The sequence below is a fragment of the Pseudophryne corroboree genome, chromosome 4 (genome assembly GCF_028390025.1).
Source record: "Pseudophryne corroboree isolate aPseCor3 chromosome 4, aPseCor3.hap2, whole genome shotgun sequence".
Lineage (NCBI taxonomy): Eukaryota > Metazoa > Chordata > Amphibia > Anura > Myobatrachidae > Pseudophryne > Pseudophryne corroboree.
The window spans coordinates 368,064,453-368,084,849 of NC_086447.1; the positions used below are offsets into that span (position 1 = coordinate 368,064,453).

General features: G+C 48.1%; 1 protein-coding gene across 6 annotated transcripts in view; it reads left to right on the top strand.

Annotated features, from left to right (window-relative positions):
• The window catches only part of IQCG (IQ motif containing G), a 108,538-nt gene that overhangs the window by 63,054 nt on the left and 25,087 nt on the right, over positions 1 to 20,397 (top strand). For all 6 annotated transcript variants that reach the window (XM_063916563.1, XM_063916568.1, XM_063916569.1 and 3 more), the window contains one exon: positions 7,795 to 7,869. In XM_063916563.1, the coding sequence (XP_063772633.1) occupies positions 7,795 to 7,869 (75 nt within the window). The remainder of the gene's footprint in view (positions 1 to 7,794; positions 7,870 to 20,397) is intronic.

The window sequence follows — 20,397 nt, forward strand, 5'->3', positions numbered from 1 at the left end:
CCACCACAACTGTCTGCAAAAGTTTTTGAATAGCCTCTTGCAAGGTAACTCTTGCTGCGGGTAAAACTGGCAAGCCCGATTTGAAAAATCTGTGAGGAGGGAGTGCTTGAAATTCCAGCCGGGATCACACGTGGGCGAAGTGTTGAAGGCGAGCACTCACCTGAAAGTCGCCTTGCCGCTGGGGCCAACGGTCACGCGGAAGGCTTAGCACCAGGGAATCTGGTGGTCTGGTCAAGGAAGGATGCAGGTTTACGGGACTTACCACGAGATCCTCTCGGAGTGGTGGAGACGCCCCGGCCCCTGCCTCTGAACCTTGCCACACGAAAGGACTGCAAGTAGGTTCCTGTGTAAGAACGTCTAGCAGGTGGCGCAGCCGACGGCAGATAGGTAGACTTACCTGCCGTTGCCTAGGAGATCCATTTATTTAATTCGTCCCCAAACAAGGCATCACCTGTAAAGGGAAGATTTTCCACACCCTTTTCGGAATCAGCGTCCGCTGACCATTAATGTAACCACAGAGCTCTGCGTGCCAAAACAGCCATAGCAGTAGTGCGGCCATTTATCTTACACAATTCTTTAATAGCCTCGCTCATAAAATTAGCAGCATCCTGTATTTGTTGCAGCAGAGTAATGACCTAATCCTGGGGCAGATTGTTTAATCCATTAATAATATGATCGGACCACTTGACCATTGCCCTAGAAATCCACCAACAAACTACTGTGGGGCGCTGAGCAACACCCACTGCCGTATAAATTGCCTTGAGTGTGGTCTCTCTTTTATGGTCAGCTGGCTCTTTTAGGGATATAGCCCCTTGCACCAGCAGTACCAATTTCTTAGACAGTCTGGACACAGACATATCGCCTGATGGGGGTTTTTCCCATACCTTCCTGTCCTCAGCTGGGCACCCAACTAGATAACCATCTTCTAGTTCTCCTATTGTATTGTTCCTCATCTGGGAGGGGAAAGGTAGCTAAAAATCTCTGAGGAATTTTGAATTTCTTATCAGGGTTTAACCATGCTTCCCTGGCCAGGGAGTTTAACTCTTTAGACACAGGAAAAGTGTCTGAGGTCTTAGGTCTAACATTAAAGTACAACTCCTCATCTGGTTCTGTTTCCTGATCCGGTATGTGAAGAACCTCTTTTACAGCAAAAATGAGGGCCTCCACCTCTGGGGACAGAGAGCTGTTTTCATCCATATCATCATTATTGTTATTATTTATTTTATTTATTACCAGTTATTTATATAGCGCACACATATTCCGCAGCGCTTTACAGAGAATATTTGACCATTCACATCAGTCCCTGCCCCAGTGGAGCATACAATCTATATTCCCTACCACATGTACACACATACACAATAAGGTTAATTGGCTCCTAACAAAATTAACCTATCAGTTTATTTTTGGGATGTGGGAGGAAACCCACGCAAGTACGGGGAGAATATACAAACTCCGCACAGTTTGGGCCATTGTGGGAATCGAACCCATATCTCAGTGCTGTGAAGCAGTAATGCTAACCATTACACCATCCGTACTGCCCCATCATCATCATCCACATCAGGCTGATCAGAATCAGACTGGAGCACCTGTGGCAGTGAACGCTTATGTGAACAGAGGGGGCTGAGAAGCCTTTTTGGTATCTGCTGCTTTAGCCATACAATCAATTGACATTCTGAATAATTCTTTTAAAATTATCTAACCAGTCAGGTGCCTGTGAACTGTGTCCCTGTGGAGATAAGGAGCACATGTAGGACCCCGCTGATGAAGGGGTAGAGTTACAAGCAGCACACATAACCATGTCCACAGACATATTTACACAACTAAAAATACAGCGCAGCTCACTGAAAACACAGACCCTAGAGAGCCCCTGGAGTGACACTGAGGAAACGGAGACCAGCACACAAACACAGCACGCTGCAGTTTTTCGCAGCGATGCGATCGGGTCTGAACTGCGCATGTGTCGCGACCGCAATACGCAGACGCGTCACTCCCTGACGACAGCTGTCGCCAGGGAGCGATAGAACTAACGAAGAAAGCGATCGCACCCGCGACCACATGCAGATTGACAGGAAGAGGCCGGCCGGAGGCGTCAACTGACCGTTTACAGGGAGTGTCCGTCCGAATGCAGGAGTGCCCAGCCGTTTCAAGGGAGGGATCCTGACGTCAGCTCCGTCCTGGATGATCACAGCGGGTGAGTAAGTCCTGAGCTGTGCAGAAACTGCACAAACTTTTGTTTGTGCAGCTCTCTGCACAAGTGAGTGCAGCCCTACACAGCGATTCCCCCTTCCCCTGTGGGCGGCGATTACCTGATTGCAGCAGTGCTAAAAGTAGCCTGCTAGCGATCAGGTCGGAATGAGGGCCAATGTCCTTTCTGTTGTGTATGGTGGTGTTATAGAAGATAGTCTTGACCTTCATGGTGGTTGATCCACTTGAGAGTGTTCTATATAAATCTAATATCGAAATGGTACAATTCAGGTCACTCGACCAACCAGTTCATCAGGCTATATACAAAGTCACATCAGTCTCCTCTGGAGGCCTTTCAAAGCTGGATGTCATCTACATGGCATTTCTTGAACAAAGCGGTATGATTCGTGAGCAGGATTGTTTTGAATTGAGAGAGAGAGAAATCAAGAGATCTGATTAACAGATTAAATGAACCCATATGGGATTGGTAACTATACATGGAAATACAGTTACAACAGGGATAATACTCAGTGACATGATGACGGTCTTGGGGATGAAAATAGTACACAGTCCCAGTTTAATTATTCGTTTGCAATGAACCTCAAATTATTCCAAACTGTAGAGGCAGTCAAGAGAGTTTCAATAGAAATAATCTTTATTATAGTAATTTGGGTCCTTTGAGTATGGTACTAGTAGCTGTATCATAAGTGATTGACGGGCAGTACGGATGGTGTAATGGTTAGCATTACTGCCTCACAGCACTGATGTCATGGATTCGATTCCCACCATGTCCCTAACTGTGTGGCGTTCGTATATTCTCTCCGTGCTTGCATGGGTTTCCACCCACAATCTGAAAATCTACTGGTAGGTTAATTGTCACCCAACAAAATGAACCCTAGTTTATAAGTGTGTGCGTGTACATGGGCAGACTAGATGGGCCAAGTGGTTCTTATCTGCCGTCAAATTCTATGTTTCTATAAAAGGAAATAAAATTCAAAAACAATGCTATCCCCTGTGTGCCTCATAGGCCAGTAAACATCGTATAGGAGAGCCATATGTAAACAAATGCATTTTAGAAAGAGTTATAGGTTGTGTACTGTAACTTCTGCTGTCTGCTCTATTAAGCAGTGGTCACAAATACAGGATAAGCAACCCTACAGAAAATGTAAAATAGGTAAGAGACAGGTGAATAGGGTACATGTGTTCTCGCTTTTGCTATATACTGTACCATTTGCCATTGCAGTGAACAGTGAATGACACGTGAAAGAAATACTGAATTGTGGTAGAGGTAAATATAGATCCATACCTGCCAACATTCTTACCTATTGAAGCGGGGCACACGCGCTGCGAAGCCGCGTACGCTCCCGAAAAAGGGGCATGGCTTCGGCAAAGGGTGTGTGGCTTCACGGTGATGCCACGATTGTAAGCCACACCTCCCTTCTCCATCACTGAGGGGGTATCTCCAGCGCTCTGTGAGCTGCTGGCATGCCCCCCTTCACTCTGTCACTCGTGAATAGACACCGTGTGCATGCGCACAGCATCTATTCACCGCTGCTCTGTAGCCTCCCAACTGCCCCCTTCCCCCCACCGTGGGACACTGCGGACAGCCCCCAAAAAATGGGACTGTCCTGCAAAAATCGGGACAGTTGGGAGGTATGTAGATCAAATGAATTTGGAGGGACATTAAATTTCCCGACAGTAATTGGTGATATAAGGCTAGCCAGCATACAAGCAGCAGTGATCTAAAGCTAGCCAGCCTGCAAGCAGTGATGTAAGGCTAATTGGCATGCAAGCGGCAGTGATGTAAAGTTAGCCGGCATGCAAGCAGTAGTGATAAGGATAGTCAGCATATTAGCAGTGGTAACTGGCTACTAATTTATCTGGGGAGCCTAGGTAATACTCCTCAGTGTCCATCCAGGGCTTCTCTCTATTGTTTTCTTGCATACTATGGGGTATATTTACTAAGCTCCCGATTTTGACCGAGATGCCGTTTTTTCTTCAAAGTGTCATCTCGGTTAATCTCGGTCATTTACTAAACACTAATCACGGCAGTGATGAGGGCATTCGTAATTTTTTGCAAGTTCAGGTAAAAAATTACGAATGAATACACCATCGGTCAAAACGCGGCTGTTTAAGTATGAATCTCGGTCATTTACTAAGAAGTGCAAAGCCAAAAAAGAACAAACACTGCCGTGAAAAATTACAACTCGTAAAAAAGTGCTAAAAAAAAACAGACCTTTTTTTTTTATTCGTGATTGGATAGGCATGCACGGATCCATGAGATCCGTGCATGTATATCAGTGGGAAGGGGTGGGAAAGTGCTTATTTTTTAAAAAAAAATTGCGTGGGGTCCCCCCTCCTAAGCATAACCAGCCTCGGGCTCTTTGAGCCGATCCTGGTTGCAGAAATATGGTGAAAAAAATGACAGGGGTTCCCCCATATTTAAGCAACCAGCATCGGGCTCTGCGCCTGGTCCTGGTCCCAAAAATACGGGGGACAAAAAGAGTAGGGGTCCCCCGTATTTTTAAAACCAGCACCGGGCTCCACTAGCTGGACAGATAATGCCACAGCCGGGGGTCACTTTTATACAGCGCCCTGCGGCCGTGGCATCAAAAATCCAACTAGTCACCCCTGGCCGGGGTACCCTGGGGGAGTGGGAACCCCTTCAATCAAGGGGTCCCCCCCCCCAGCCACCCAAGGGCCAGGGGTGAAGCCCGAGGCTGTCCCCCCCCATCCAATGGGCTGCGGATGGGAGGGCTGATAGCCTTTGTTGTAAAATAAAAGATATTGTTTTTAGTAGCAGTACTACAAGTCCCAGCAAGCCTCCCCCGCATGCTGGTACTTGGAGAACCACAAGTACCAGCATGCGGCGGAAAAACGGGCCCGCTGGTACCTGTAGTACTACCACTAAAAAAATACCCAAAAAAACACAAGACACACACACCGTGAAAGTATAATTTTATTACATACATACACACATACATACATACTTACCTTATGTTCCCACGCAGGTCGGTCCTCTTCTCCAGTAGAATCCAAGGGGTACCTGTTGAAGAAATTCTACTCACCAGATCCAGTGGTCCAGGCTCCTCGGCAAATCCAGGGATAATCCACGTACTTGAATAAAACAAAAAAACGGTTGCCCGACCACGAACTGAAAGGTGACCCATGTTTGCACATGGGTCACCTTTCCACGAATGCCAGAAACCCACTTTGCCTTCTGGCTAAGTGGGTTTCTTCAGCCAATCAGGGAGTGCCACGTTGTAGCACTCTCCTGATCAGCTGTGTGCTCCTGTCCTCACTGACAGGCGGCACACGGCAGTGTTACAATGTAGCGCCTATGCGCTACATTGTAACCAATGATGGGAACTTTCTGCCCTGCGGTTGACCTAAAGTGACGTCACCGCTGAGCAGAAAGTTCCCATCATTGGTTACAATGTAGCGCATAGGCGCTACATTGTAACACTGCCGCGTGCTGCCTGTCAGTGAGGACAGCAGCACACAGCTGATCAGGAGAGTGCTACAACGTGGCACTCCCTGATTGGCTGAAGAAACCCACTTAGCCAGAAGGCAAAGTGGGTTTCTGGCATTCGTGGGAAGGTGACCCATGTGCAAACATGGGTCACCTTTCAGTTCGTGGTCGGGCAACCGTTTTTTTGTTTTATTCAAGTACGTGGATTATCCCTGGATTTGCCGAGGAGCCTGGACCCCTGGATCTCGTGAGTAGAATTTATTCAACAGGTACCCCTTGGATTCTACTGGAGAAGAGGACCGACCTGCGTGGGAACTTAAGGTAAGTATGTATGTATGTGTGTATGTATGTAATAAAATTATACTTTCACGGTGTGTGTGTCTTGTGTTTTTTTGGGTATTTTTTTAGTGGTAGTACTACAGGTACCAGCGGGCCCGTTTTTCCGCCGCATGCTGGTACTTGTGGTTCTCCAAGTACCAGCATGCGGGGGAGGCTTGCTGGGACTTGTAGTACTGCTACTAAAAACAATATCTTTTATTTTACAACAAAGGCTATCAGCCCTCCCATCCGCAGCCCATTGGATGGGGGGGGACAGCCTCGGGCTTCACCCCTGGCCCTTGGGTGGCTGGGGGGGGGGGACCCCTTGATTGAAGGGGTTCCCACTCCCCCAGGGTACCCCGGCCAGGGGTGACTAGTTGGATTTTTGATGCCACGGCCGCAGGGCACTATATAAAAGTGACCCCCGGCTGTGGCATTATCTGTCCAGCTAGTGGAGCCCGGTGCTGGTTTTAAAAATACGGGGGACCCCTACTCTTTTTGTCCCCCGTATTTTTGGGACCAGGACCAGGCGCAGAGCCCGATGCTGGTTGCTTAAATATGGGGGAACCCCTGTCATTTTTTTCCCCATATTTCTGCAACCAGGATCGGCTCAAAGAGCCCGAGGCTGGTTATGCTTAGGAGGGGGGACCCCACGCATTTTTTTTTGGGATTTTACATTGTTTAATTAAAAAAAATAAAAATAAGAACCCCAGCACGGATCACACAGATCCGGCCGAGATTGATTGTAAAAAAAAACGGCAGTGTTTTGCTAATCACTGCCGTAAAAATAGGTAAAAAAAAACGAATGACATCGACATCGGAAGCAAAGAAAAATACGAATACGACAGCTTAGTAAATCCATCGTAATCAATTCAAAAAGTTGCAGTTTTACACTGTCGATGTCATTCGTGATTGAACTTTGACCTATTTTCGGAAATTACGAATCTTAGTAAATATACCCCTATGAGTAAAACTACTTTATATAGTGTTATTTGGGGATTAAGGGAGATTTGTTTGTTGGAGATATGTGGCTGAATAGGTGGTCATGGGGGGTTATTATGTAATAGGTGCTGATTTCATAGAACCAGCATAATTTCAGCAAGATTGCAGCAATAAGGCTGAGCCAAGCTATGTATCCCCTGATTGTTTCCCACTTTTGTAAATTACTTTTAAAGAGTGCTTAGCTATGTAGAGAAACATACAAATTTTGGTTTATGTTACTATCATTGGAATATCACTGCACGGCACGGACAGTGTAATGGTTAGTATTACTGCCTCACAGCATTAGGTTCGATCCCCACTATGGCCCTAACTTTGTGGAGTTTGTATATTCTCCCCGTACTTGCGTGGGTTTCCTTCCACAATCCAACAAAATTAACCCTAGCGTGAATGTGTGTGCGTGTACATGTGGTAGGGAATATAGATTGTGAATTCCACTGGGGCAGGGACTGATGTGGCCAAATATTATCTGTAAAGCACTTCGGAATATGTGTGCACTATATAAATAACTTGTAATAAAATAATAATTAGAATAGAAATAAACGCAACACCCAAACATATAGCAGCTACATGAGGCCTGAGAGTGACGTAGTATGAACAAATATTGTAGATTATTAAAGAACAAATTTTATACATCTCAACATCAGCATTTTCTGTGTTGTGTCTTCAACTTTTTCTGACATTTGTAAAACAGGATCGGACGTATTGGTACAGGTTTATAATGCTCAGAATTGTGTATAATACAGTAAACACATATTATATTAGATTACTGTATCCAGACATTTCCTCTCTTAATCCAGTTTGCTGGCCTCTGTTGACAGAAAATAAAAGAAAAGACAGATGAGGAGATAAGAGTGCACGTAGAGATTGAAAATTTCCTAAGGCAGCATCAGCAGGTGAGTGAAATAGGTAAAAAAAGAGAAAATATACATTTATTGTAGTGCATCCAGTAGATTCATGAACCTAATTAGGGGAGGTTAAAAAAAAATAAAAAAATAAAATAAAAAATAAAAATAAAAAGACATGATGGGCAGTCACTTAGCCACGCACACATTGGGGACCGATAACCTTGATTACGTTTGCTCACAACCCATAGATCTGCAAGCAAAAATAATCAAGGGTTTATTTACGATAATAACCAGAAATGTGCACAGCTGCAAGCCGTGCAAGGCTCCTAACAAAACCATGCAGGTAACTGAATCTGCCTCAAAGTCTACTTGTGTTCATCTAGTAGTACAGACATTCCCATCCTCAAGGCACACTAAAGGGCCCTACACATTGGTCTATCCGCCGCCGAGCTGCCCGACGGCGGATACGGCCGACCCGGCTCCGTAGCAGTGCAGGCAAATATGGACGAGATCGTCCATATTGGCCTGCATGCACAGCCGACGGGGCAACGGTGATGAACGAGCGCGGGGCTGCGCATCGTTCATCGCTTGTGCCTCCACAAAGATATGAACGGTATCTCATTCATTAATGAACGAGATCGTTCATATCTTTGAGTGATGTCGGCCAGTGGGTAGGGCCTATAACAGTCCAGGTTTTAATGATAACCATGCTTGAGCACAGGTGACTTAGAGGCAGATGTATTAAGCCTAGAGATGTGATAAAGCAGTGATAAGTGTAAGGTGATAACACACCAGCCAATCAGCGCCTAACTGTAAATTTACATATTGGAGCCGATTGGCTGTTGCGTTATCACCTTGCACTTATCACTTCTCCAGGCTTAATACATCTGCCCCTTTATTATTACCTCAGTTATTTTGATTGAATCATCTGTTGTGAAGCCTGGATATCACTAGACCCTGCACTGTTAAAGGGGGGGGGTACATACGTAGCGATTCCGGCTCAACGTGATGTGTACTAGCCCGATCCTAACTTGACAGCAAGGCTCAAAGAGAGCCTTGCAATCTAGCCAGATCTTGACTGCATGCAGTCAAGATCTGAGCCGGCGATAGCTATGCGCATGGGGAATACAAACGGAGCGATGTGTGCTTAATTTCTCTGACGTCCTAAGTGGATGCTGGGGACTCCGTCAGGACCATGGGGATTAGCGGCTCCGCAGGAGACAGGGCACAAAATTAAAAGTTTGACCACTAGGTGGTGTGCACTGGCTCCTCCCCCTATGACCCTCCTCCAAGCCTCAGTTAGGTTTTTGTGCCCGGCCGAGAAGGGTGCAATCTAGGTGGCTCTCCTAAAGAGCTGCTTAGAATAAAAGTTTGTTAGGTTTTTTATTTTCAGTGAGTCCTGCTGGCAACAGGCTCACTGCAACGCGGGACTAAGGGGAGAAGAAGCGAACTCACCTGCGTGCAGGATGGATTGGCTTCTTAGGCTACTGGACACTAGCTCCAGAGGGACGATCACAGGTACAGCCTGGATGGGTCACCGGAGCCGCGCCGCCGGCCCCCTTACAGATGCTGAAGAGAGAAGAGGTCCAGAAATCGGCGGCTGAAGACGTCCCAGTCTTCTTAAGGTAGCGCACAGCACTGCAGCTGTGCGCCATTGCTCTCAGCACACTTCACACCGCGGTCACTGAGGGTGCAGGGCGCTGGGGGGGGGCGCCCTGGGCAGCAATGTAATTACCTTTACTGGCTAAAAATACATCACATATAGCCCCTGGGCTATATGGATGTATTTAACCCCTGCCAGGATTACAGAAAAAAACGGGAGAAGAGCCCGCCGTGAAGGGGGCGGGGCCTATCTCCTCAGCACACAGCGCCATTTCTCTGACGTCCTAAGTGGATGCTGGGGACTCCGTCAGGACCATGGGGAATAGCGGCTCCGCAGGAGACAGGGCACAAAAGTAAAAGCTTTAGGATCAGGTGGTGTGCACTGGCTCCTCCCCCTATGACCCTCCTCCAAGCCTCAGTTAGGTTTTTGTGCCCGGCCGAGAAGGGTGCAATCTAGGTGGCTCTCCTAAAGAGCTGCTTAGAGTAAAAGTTTTGTTAGGTTTTTTATTTTCAGTGAGTCCTGCTGGCAACAGGCTCACTGCAACGAGGGACTTAGGGGAGAAGAAGTGAACTCACCTGCGTGCAGGATGGATTGGCTTCTTAGGCTACTGGACACTAGCTCCAGAGGGACGATCACAGGTACAGCCTGGATGGGTCACCGGAGCCGCGCCGCCGACCCCCTTGCAGATGCTGAAGAGAGAAGAGGTCCAGAAATCGGCGGCTGAAGACTTCTCAGTCTTCATGAGGTAGCGCACAGCACTGCAGCTGTGCGCCATTGCTCTCAGCACACTTCACACCAACGGTCACTGAGGGTGCAGGGCGCTTGGGGGGGCGCCCTGGGCAGCAATGAAAGTACCTATGCTGGCTAAAAATACATCACATATAGCCCCTGGGGCTATATGGATGTATTTAACCCCTGCCAGGTTGTCAGAAAAACGGGAGAAGAAGCCCGCCGAAAAGGGGGTGGGGCCTATTCTCCTCAGCACACAGCGCCATTTTACTACACAGCTCCGCTGCTAGGAAGGCTCCCAGGCTCTCCCCTGCACTGCACTACAGGAACAGGGTTAAAACAGAGAGGGGGGGCACTTATTTGGCGATATTATTATATATATTAAGATGCTATAAGGGAAGACACTTATATAAGGTTGTCCCTGTATAATATAGCGTTTTGGTGTGTGCTGGAAAACTCTCCCTCTGTCTCCCCAAAGGGCTAGTGGGGTCCTGTCCTCTATCAGAGCATTCCCTGTGTGTGTGCTGTGTGTCGGTACGTGTGTGTCGACATGTATGAGGACGATGTTGGTGAGGAGGCGGAGCAATTGCCTGTAATGGTGATGTCACTCTCTAGGGAGTCGACACCGGAATGGATGGCTTATTTAGGGAATTACGTGATAATGTCAACACGCTGCAAGGTCGGTTGACGACATGAGACGGCCGGCAAACCAATTAGTACCTGTCCAGGCGTCTCAAACACCGTCAGGGGCTTTAAAACGCCCATTTACCTCAGTCGGTCGACACAGACACGGACACTGACTCCAGTGTCGACGGTGAAGAACCAAACGTATTTTCCATTTGGGCCACACGTTACATGTTAAGGGCAATGAAGGAGGTGTTACATATTTCTGATACTACAAGTACCACAAAAGAGGGTATTATGTGGGGTGTGAAAAAACTACCTGTAGTTTTTCCTGAATCAGATAAATTAAATGAAGTGTGTGATGATGCGTGGGTTTCCCCCGATAGAAAATTATTGGCGTTATACCCTTTCCCGCCAGAAGTTAGGGCGCGTTGGGAAACACCCCTTAGGGTGGATAAGGCGCTCACACACTTATCAAAACAAGTGGCGTTACCGTCTCCAGATACGGCCGCCCTCAAGGAGCCAGCTGATAGGAGGCTGGAAAATATCCTAAAAAGTATATACACACATACTGGTGTTATACTGCGACCAGCGATCGCCTCAGCCTGGATGTGCAGCGCTGGGGTGGCTTGGTCGGATTCCCTGACTGAAAATATTGATACCCTTGACAGGGACAGTATTTTATTGACTATAGAGCATTTAAAGGATGCATTTCTATATATGCGAGATGCACAGAGGGATATTTGCACTCTGGCATCAAGAGTAAGTGCGATGTCCATATCTGCCAGAAGATGTTTATGGACACGACAGTGGTCAGGTGATGCAGATTCCAAACGGCACATGGAAGTATTGCCGTATAAAGGGGAGGAGTTATTTGGGGTCGGTCCATCGGACCTGGTGGCCACGGCAACAGCTGAAAAATCCACCTTTTTTACCCCAAGTCACATCTCAGCAGAAAAAGACACCGTCTTTTCAGCCTCAGTCCTTTCGTCCCCATAAGGGCAAGCAGGCAAAAGGCTAGTCATATCTGCCCAGGGATAGAGGAAAGGGAAGAAGACTGCAGCAGGCAGCCCATTCCCAGGAACAGAAGCCCTCCACCGCTTTTGCCAAGTCCTCAGCATGACGCTGGGGCCGTACAAGCGGACTCAGGTGCGGTGGGGGGTCGTCTCAAGAGTTTCAGCGCGCAGTGGGCTCACTCGCAAGTGGACCCCTGGATCCTACAAGTAGTATCCCAGGGGTACAGATTGGAAATTCGAGACGTCTCCCCCTCGCAGGTTCCTGAAGTCTGCTTTACCAACGTCTCCCTCCGACAGGGAGGCAGTATTGGAAACAATTCACAAGCTGTATTCCCAGCAGGTGATAATCAAAGTACCCCTCCTACAACAAGGAAAGGGGTATTATTCCACACTATATTGTGGTACTGAAGCCAGACGGCTCGGTGAGACCTATTCTAAATCTGAAATATTTGAACATTTACATACAAAGGTTCAAATCAAGATGGAGTCACTCGGAGCAGTGATAGCGAACCAGGAAGAAGGGGACTATATGGTGTCCCTGGACATCAAGGATGCTTACCTCCATGTCCCAATTTGCCCTTCTCACCAAGGGTACCTCAGGTTCGTGGTACAAAACTGTCACTATCAGTTTCAGACGCTGCCGTTTGGATTGTCCACGGCACCCCGGGTCTTTACCAAGGTAATGGCCGAAATGATGATTCTTCTTCAAAGAAAAGGCGTCTTAATTATCCCTTACTTGGACGATCTCCTGATAAGGGCAAGGTCCAGAGAACAGTTGGAGGTCGGAGTAGCACTATCTCAAGTAGTTCTACGACAGCACGGGTGGATTCTAAATATTCCAAAATCGCAGCTGTCTCCGACGACACGTCTGCTGTTCCTAGGGATGATTCTGGACACAGTCCAGAAAAAGGTGTTTCTCCCGGAGGAGAAAGCCAGGGAGTTATCCGAGCTAGTCAGGAACCTCCTAAAACCAGGAAAAGTGTCAGTGCATCATTGCACAAGGGTCCTGGGAAAAATGGTGGCTTCTTACGAAGCGATTCCATTCGGCAGATTTCACGCAAGAACTTTTCAGTGGGATCTGCTGGAAAAATGGTCCGGATCGCATCTTCAGATGCATCAGCGGATAACCCTGTCTCCAAGGACAAGGGTGTCTCTTCTGTGGTGGCTGCAGAGTGCTCATCTACTAAAGGGCCACAGATTCGGCATTCAGGACTGGGTCCTGGTGACCACGGATGCCAGCCTGAAAGGCTGGGGAGCAGTCACACAAGGAAAAAATTTCCAGGGAGTGTGATCAAGTCTGGAGACTTCTCTCCACATAAATATACTGGAGCTAAGAGCAATTTACAATGCTCTAAGCTTAGCAAGACCTCTGCTTCAAGGTCAGCCGGTATTGATCCAGTGGGACAACATCACGGCAGTCGCCCACGTAAACAGACAGGGCGGCACAAGAAGCAGGAGGGCAATGGCAGAAACTGCAAGGATTCTTCGCTGGGCGGAAAATCATGTGATAGCACTGTCAGCAGTGTTCATTCCGGGAGTGGACAACTGGGAAGCAGACTTCCTCAGCACGACCTCCACCCGGGAGAGTGGGGACTTCATCGGGAAGTCTTCCACATGATTGTGAACCGTTGGGAAAGACCAAAGGTGGACATGATGGCGTCCCGCCTGAACAAAAAACTGGACAGGTATTGCGCCAGGTCAAGAGACCCTCAGGCAATAGCTGTGGACGTTTTGGTAACACCGTGGGTGTACCAGTCGGTGTATGTGTTCCCTCCTCTGCTTCTCATACCTAAGGTACTGAGAATTATAAGACGTAGAGGAGTAAGAACTATACTCGTGGCTCCGGATTGGCCAAGAAGGACTTGGTACCCGGAACTTCAAGAGATGCTCACAGAGGACTCATGGCCTCTGCCGCTAAGAAGGGACTTGCTTCAGCAAGTACCATGTCTGTTCCAAGACTTACCGCGGCTGCGTTTGACGGCATGGCGGTTGAACGCCGGATCCTAAGGGAAAAAGGCATTCCGGAAGAGGTCATTCCTACCCTGGTCAAAGCCAGGAAGGAGGTGACCGCACAACATTATCACCACATGTGGCGAAAATATGTTGCGTGGTGTGAGGCCAGGAAGGCCCCATGAAGAAATTTCAACTCGGTCGATTCCTGCAAACAGGAGTGTCTATGGGCCTCAAATTGGGGTCCATTAAGGTTCAAATTTCGGCCCTGTCGATTTTCTTCCAGAAAGAATTGGCTTCAGTTACTGAAGTCCAGAAGTTTGTCAAGGGAGTACTGCATATACAACCCCCTTTTGTGCCTCCAGTGGCACTGTGGGATCTCAACGTAGTTCTGGGATTCCTCAAATCACATTGGTTTAAACCGCTCAAATCTGTGGATTTGAAATATCTCACATGGAAAGTGACCATGATGTTGGCCCTGGCCTCGGCCAGGCGAGTGTCAGAATTGGCGGCTTTGTCTCACAAAAGCCCATATCTGATTGTCCATTCGGACAGGGCAGAGCTGCGGACTCGTCCCCAGTTTCTCCCTAAGGTGGTGTCAGCGTTTCACCTGAACCAGCTTATTGTGGTACCTGCGGCTACTAGGGACTTGGAGGACTCCAAGTTGCTAGATGTTGTCAGGGCCCTGAAAATATAGGTTTCCAGGACGGCTGGAGTCAGGAAAACTGACTTGCTGTTATCCTGTATGCACCCAACAAACTGGGTGCTCTTGCTTCTAAGCAGACGATTGCTAGTTGGATGTGTAGTACAATTCAGCTTGCACATTCTGTGGCAGGCCTGCCACAGCCAAAATATGTAAATGCCCATTCCACAAGGAAGGTGGGCTCATCTTGGGCGGCTGCCCGAGGGGTCTCGGCTTTACAACTTTGCCGAGCTGCTACTTGGTCAGGGGCACACCCTGGCTGAGGAGGACCTGGAGTTCTCTCACTCGGTGCTGCAGAGTCATCCGCACTCTCCCGCCCGTTTGGGAGCTTTGGTATAATCCCCATGGTCCTGACGGAGTCCCCAGCATCCACTTAGGACGTCAGAGAAAATAAGAATTTACTTACCGATAATTCTATTTCTCGTAGTCCGTAGTGGATGCTGGGCGCCCATCCCAAGTGCGGATTGTCTGCAATACTTGTACATAGTTATTGTTACAAAAATCGGGTTATTATTGTTGTGAGCCATCTTTTCAGAGGCTCCGCTGTTATCATGCTGTTAACTGGGTTCAGATCACAGGTTGTACAGTGTGATTGGTGTGGCTGGTATGAGTCTTACCCGGGATTCAAAATCCTTCCTTATTGTGTACGCTCGTCCGGGCACAGTATCCTAACTGAGGCTTGGAGGAGGGTCATAGGGGGAGGAGCCAGTGCACACCACCTGATCCTAAAGCTTTTACTTTTGTGCCCTGTCTCCTGCGGAGCCGCTATTCCCCATGGTCCTGACGGAGTCCCCAGCATCCACTACGGACTACGAGAAATAGAATTATCGGTAAGTAAATTCTTATTTTTTCCCACACAGATCCGCTGGTGGGAAGGCTCCCAGGCTCTCCCCTGCACTGCACTACAGAAACAGGGTTAAAACAGAGAGGGGGGGCATATTTTGGCGATATTAATATATATTAAGCTGCTATAAGGGAAAACACTTACTATAAGGTTGTCCCTGTATAATTATAGCGCCTTGGTGTGTGCTGGAAAACTCTCCCTCTGTCTCCCCAAAGGGCTAGTGGGGTCCTGTCCTCTATCAGAGCATTCCCTGTGTGTGCTGTGTGTCGGTACGTGTGTGTCGACAGGTATGAGGACGATGTTAGTGGAGGCGGAGCAATTGCCTGTAATGGGATGTCACCCCCTAGGGAGTCGACACCGGAATGGATGGCTTTATTTATGGAATTACGTGATAGTGTCAACACGCTACAAGGTCGGTTGACGATATGAGACGGCCGGCAAACCAATTAGTACCTGTCCAGGCGTCTCAAACACCGTCAGGGGCTTTAAAACGCCCATTACCTCAGTCGGTCGACATAGACACAGACACGGACACTGACTCCAGTGTCGACGGTGAAGAAACAAACGTATTTTCCAGTAGGGCCACACGTTACATAATCACGGCAATGAAGGAGGCGTTACATATTTCTGATACTACAAGTACCACAAAAATGGGTATTATGTGGGGTGTGAAAAAAACTACCTGTAGTTTTTCCTGAATCAGATAAATTGATTGAAGTGTGTGATGAAGCGTGGGTTACCCCCGATAGGAAGTTGCTAATTTCAAAGAAGTTATTGGCATTATACCCTTTCCCGCCAGAGGTTAGGGCGCGCTGGGAAACACCCCCTAGGGTAGATAAGGCGCTCACACGCTTATCAAAACAAGTGGCGTTACCGTCTCCTGATACGGCCGCCCTCAAAGATCCAGCTGATAGGAGGCTGGAAAATACTCTAAAAAGTATATACACACATACTGATGTTATACTGCGACCAGCAATCGCCCCAGCATGGATGTGCAGTGCTGGGGGGGTTTGGTCGGAATCTCTGACTGGAAATATTGATACCCTGAATAGCGACAATATTTTATTGACTATAGAGCATTTAAAGGATGCATTTTCTTTATATGCGAGATGCACAGAGGGATATTGGCACTCTGGCATCAAGGGTAAGTGCGCTGTCCATTTCTGCCAGAAGAAGTTTATGGACGCGACAGTGGTCAGGTGATGCGGATTCCAAGCGGCATATGGAAGTATGCCGTATAAAGGGGAGGAATTATTTGGGGTCGGTCTATCGAACTTGGTGGCCACGGCAACAGCCGGAAAATCCACCTTTTTTACCTCAGGTCACCTCCCAACAGAAAAAGACACCGTCTTTTCAGCCTCAGTCCTTTCGTTCTCATAAGAACAAGCGGGCAAAAGGCCATTCATATCTGCCCGAGGCAAAGGAAAGGGTAAGAGACTGCAGCAAGCAGCTCCTTCCCAGGAGCAGAAGCCTTCCTCCGCTTCTGAAAAGTCCTCAGCATGTCGCTGGGGCCCTACAAGCGGACTCAGGTCCGGTGGGGGGGTCGTCTCAAGAATTTCAGCGCGCAGTGGGCTCACTCGCAAGTCGACCCCTGGATCCTGCAGGTAGTATCACAGGGGTACAGATTGTAATTCGAGACGTCTCTTCCTCGCAGATTCCTGAAGTCTGCTTTACCAACATCTCCCTCCGACAGGGAGACGGTGTTGGAAGCTATTCACAAGCTGTATTCCCAGCAAGTAATAGTCAAGGTACCCCTACTACAACAAGGAAAGGGGTATTATTCCACGCTGTTTGTGGTACCGAAGCCGGACGGCTCGGTGAGACCTATTCTAAGTCTGAAATCTTTTGAACACTTACATACAAAGGTTCAAGTTCAAGATGAAATCACTCAGAGCAGTGATAGCGAATCTGGAAGAAGGGGACTTTATGGTGTCCTGGGACATCAAGGATGCTTACTTCCATGTCCCAATTTGCCCTTCACACCAAGGGTACCTCAGGTTCGTGGTACAAAACTGTCACTATCAGTTTCAGACGTTGCCGTTTGGATTGTCCACGGCACCCCGGGTCTTTACCAAGGTAAAGGCTGAAATGATGATTCTACTTCAAAGAAAAGGCGTATTAATTATCCCTTACTTGAACGTTCTCCTGATAAGGGCAAGATCCAGAGAACAGTTAGAGGTCGCAGTAGCACTATACCAAGTAGTGCTACAACAGCACGGGTGGATTCTAAATATTCCAAAATCCCAGCTGATCCCGACAACACGTCTGCTGTTCCTAGGGATGATTCTGGACACAGTTCAGAAAAAGGTTTTTCTCCCGGAGGAGAAAGCCAGGGAGTTATCCGAGCTAGTCAGGAACCTCCTAAAACCAAGAAAAGTGTCAGTGCATCAATGCACAAGAGTCCTGGGTAAATGATGGCTTCTTACGAAGCGATTCCATTCGGCAGATTCCACGCAAGAACCTTTCAGTGGGATCTGCTGGACAAATGGTCCGGATCGCATCTTCAGATGCATCAGCGGATAGCCCCGTCTCCAAGGACAAGGGGGTCTCTTCTGTGGTGGTTGCAGAGTGCTCACCTTTTTGGAGGGCCGCAGATTCGGCATTCAGGACTGGGTCCTGGTGACCACGAATGCCAGCCTGAGAGGCTGGGGAGCAGTCACACAGGGAAGAAATTTCCAGGGAGTGTGGTCAAGCCTGGAGACTTCACTTCACATAAATATACTGGAGCTAAGGGCAATTTACAATGCTCTAAGCCTGGCAAGACCTCTGCTTCAGGGTCAGCCGGTTTTGATCCAGTAGGACAACACCACGGCAGTCGCCCACGCAAACAGACAGGGCGACACAAGAAGCAGGAGGGCAATGGCAGAAGCTGCAAGGATTTTTCGCTGGGCAGAAAATCATGTGATAGCACTGTCAGCAGTGTTCATTCCGGGAGTGGACAACTGGGAAGCAGACTTCCTCAGCAGACACGATCACCACCCGGGAGAGTGGGGACTTCACCCAGAAGTCTTCCACATGATTGTGAACCGTTGGGAAAAACCAAAGGTGGACATGATGGCGTCCCGCCTCAACAAAAAACTGGACAGGTATTGCGCCGGGTCAAGAGACCCTCAGGCAATAGCTGGGGACGCATTTGTAACACCATGGGTGTACCAGTCAATGTATGTGTTCCCCCCTCTGCCTCTCATACCCAAGGTACTGAGAATTATAAGGCGAAGGGGAGTAAGAACGATAATCGTGGCTCCGGATTGGCCAAGAAGGACTTGGTACCCGGAACTTCAAGAGATGCGCACGGAGGATCCGTGCACTCTACCTCTAGACTTACCGCGGCTGCGTTTGACAGCATGGCGGTTGAACGCCGGATCCTGAAGGAGAGGGCTCCGACGGAGGAATTTCAACTGGGTCGATTCCTACATTTCCTGCAAACAGGATTGTCTATGGGCCTCAAATTGGGGTCCATTAAGGTTCAAATTTCGGCCCTGTCGATTTTCTTCCAGAAAGAATTGGCTTCAATTCCTGAAGTCCAAGCTTTTGTCAAAGGAGTACTACATATACAGCCCGGTTGTGCCTCCAGTGGCACCGTGGGATCTCAATGTAGTTTTGGGATTTCTCAAATCCCATTGGTTTGAGCCACTCAAATCGGTGGATTTGAAATATCTTACATGGAAAGTGACCATGCTACTGGCCCTGGCTTCGGCCAGGAGAGTGTAAGAATTGGCGGCTTTATCGTACAAAAGCCCATATCTGATTTTCCATTGGGACAGGGCAGAACTGCGGACGCGTCCTCAGTTTCTCCCTAAGGTGGTATCAGCGTTTCACCTGAACCAACCTATTGTGGTGCCTGCGGCTTCTAGCGACTTGGAGGACTCCAAGTTGTTCGACGTTGTCAGAGCCTTAAAAATATATATATATATATATATTTAAAGGACGGCTGGAGTCAGAAAGGCTGACTCGCTGTTTATACTGTATGCACCCAACAAGCTGGGTGTTCCTGCGTCTAAGCAGACGATTGCTCGTTGGATTTGTAGCACAATTCAACTTGCGCATTCTGTGGCAGGCCTGCCACAGCCAAAATCTGTAAATGCCCACTCCACAAGGAAGGTGGGCTCACCTTGGGCGGCTGCCCGAGGGGGTCTCGGCATTACAACGCTGCCGAGCAGCTAAGTGGTCAGGGGAGAACACGTTTGTAAAATTCTACAAATTTGATACCCTGGCTAAGGAGGACCTGGAGTTCTCTCATTCGGTGCTGCAGAGTCATCCGCACTCTCCCGCCCGTTTGGGAGCTTTGGTATAATTCCCATGGTCCTGACGGAGTCCTCAGCATCCACTTAGGACGTCAGAGAAAATAAGAATTTACTTACCGATAATTCTATTTCTCGTAGTCCGTAGTGGATGCTGGGCGCCCATCCCAAGTGCGGATTGTCTGCAATACTTGTACATAGTTATTGTTACAAAAATCGGGTTATTATTGTTGGAAGCCATCTTTTCAGAGGCTCCTCTGTTATCATGCTGTTAACTGGGTTCAGATCTCAAGTTGTACAGTGTGATTGGTGTGGCTGGTATGAGTCTTACCCGGGATTCAAAATCCTTCCTTATTGTGTACGCTCGTCCGGGCACAGTATCCTAACTGAGGCTTGGAGGAGGGTCATAGGGGGAGGAGCCAGTGCACACCAGCTAGTGGTCAAACTTTTAATTTTGTGCCCTGTCTCCTGCGGAGCCGCTAATCCCCATGGTCCTGACGGAGTCCCCAGCATCCACTACGGACTACGAGAAATAGAATTATCGGTAAGTAAATTCTTATTTTTTAAGCGATCTAATCAGATTGCTTAGAAATTAAATAAAAATTGCTACATGTGTACCTTGAGGACCAAAGTTGGGAATGTCTGATCTAGGAGAAGGCAACAAATATCCATGAGACAGTTGTAGATTTAGGGGCTGATTTAATTACCTGCAAGCGGCTGGTTCGTGGGATGTCTGTTTTAAGCTGCTTGAGGTCTATGGAGGTGTGAGAGATTTCAGGCTACTATAATTGTACTTGTGTCAGCCCCAGATTGAATCTGCCCCTTAGCCTAACACAATGGCAGTTTGCTTTTTAAAAATAATAATT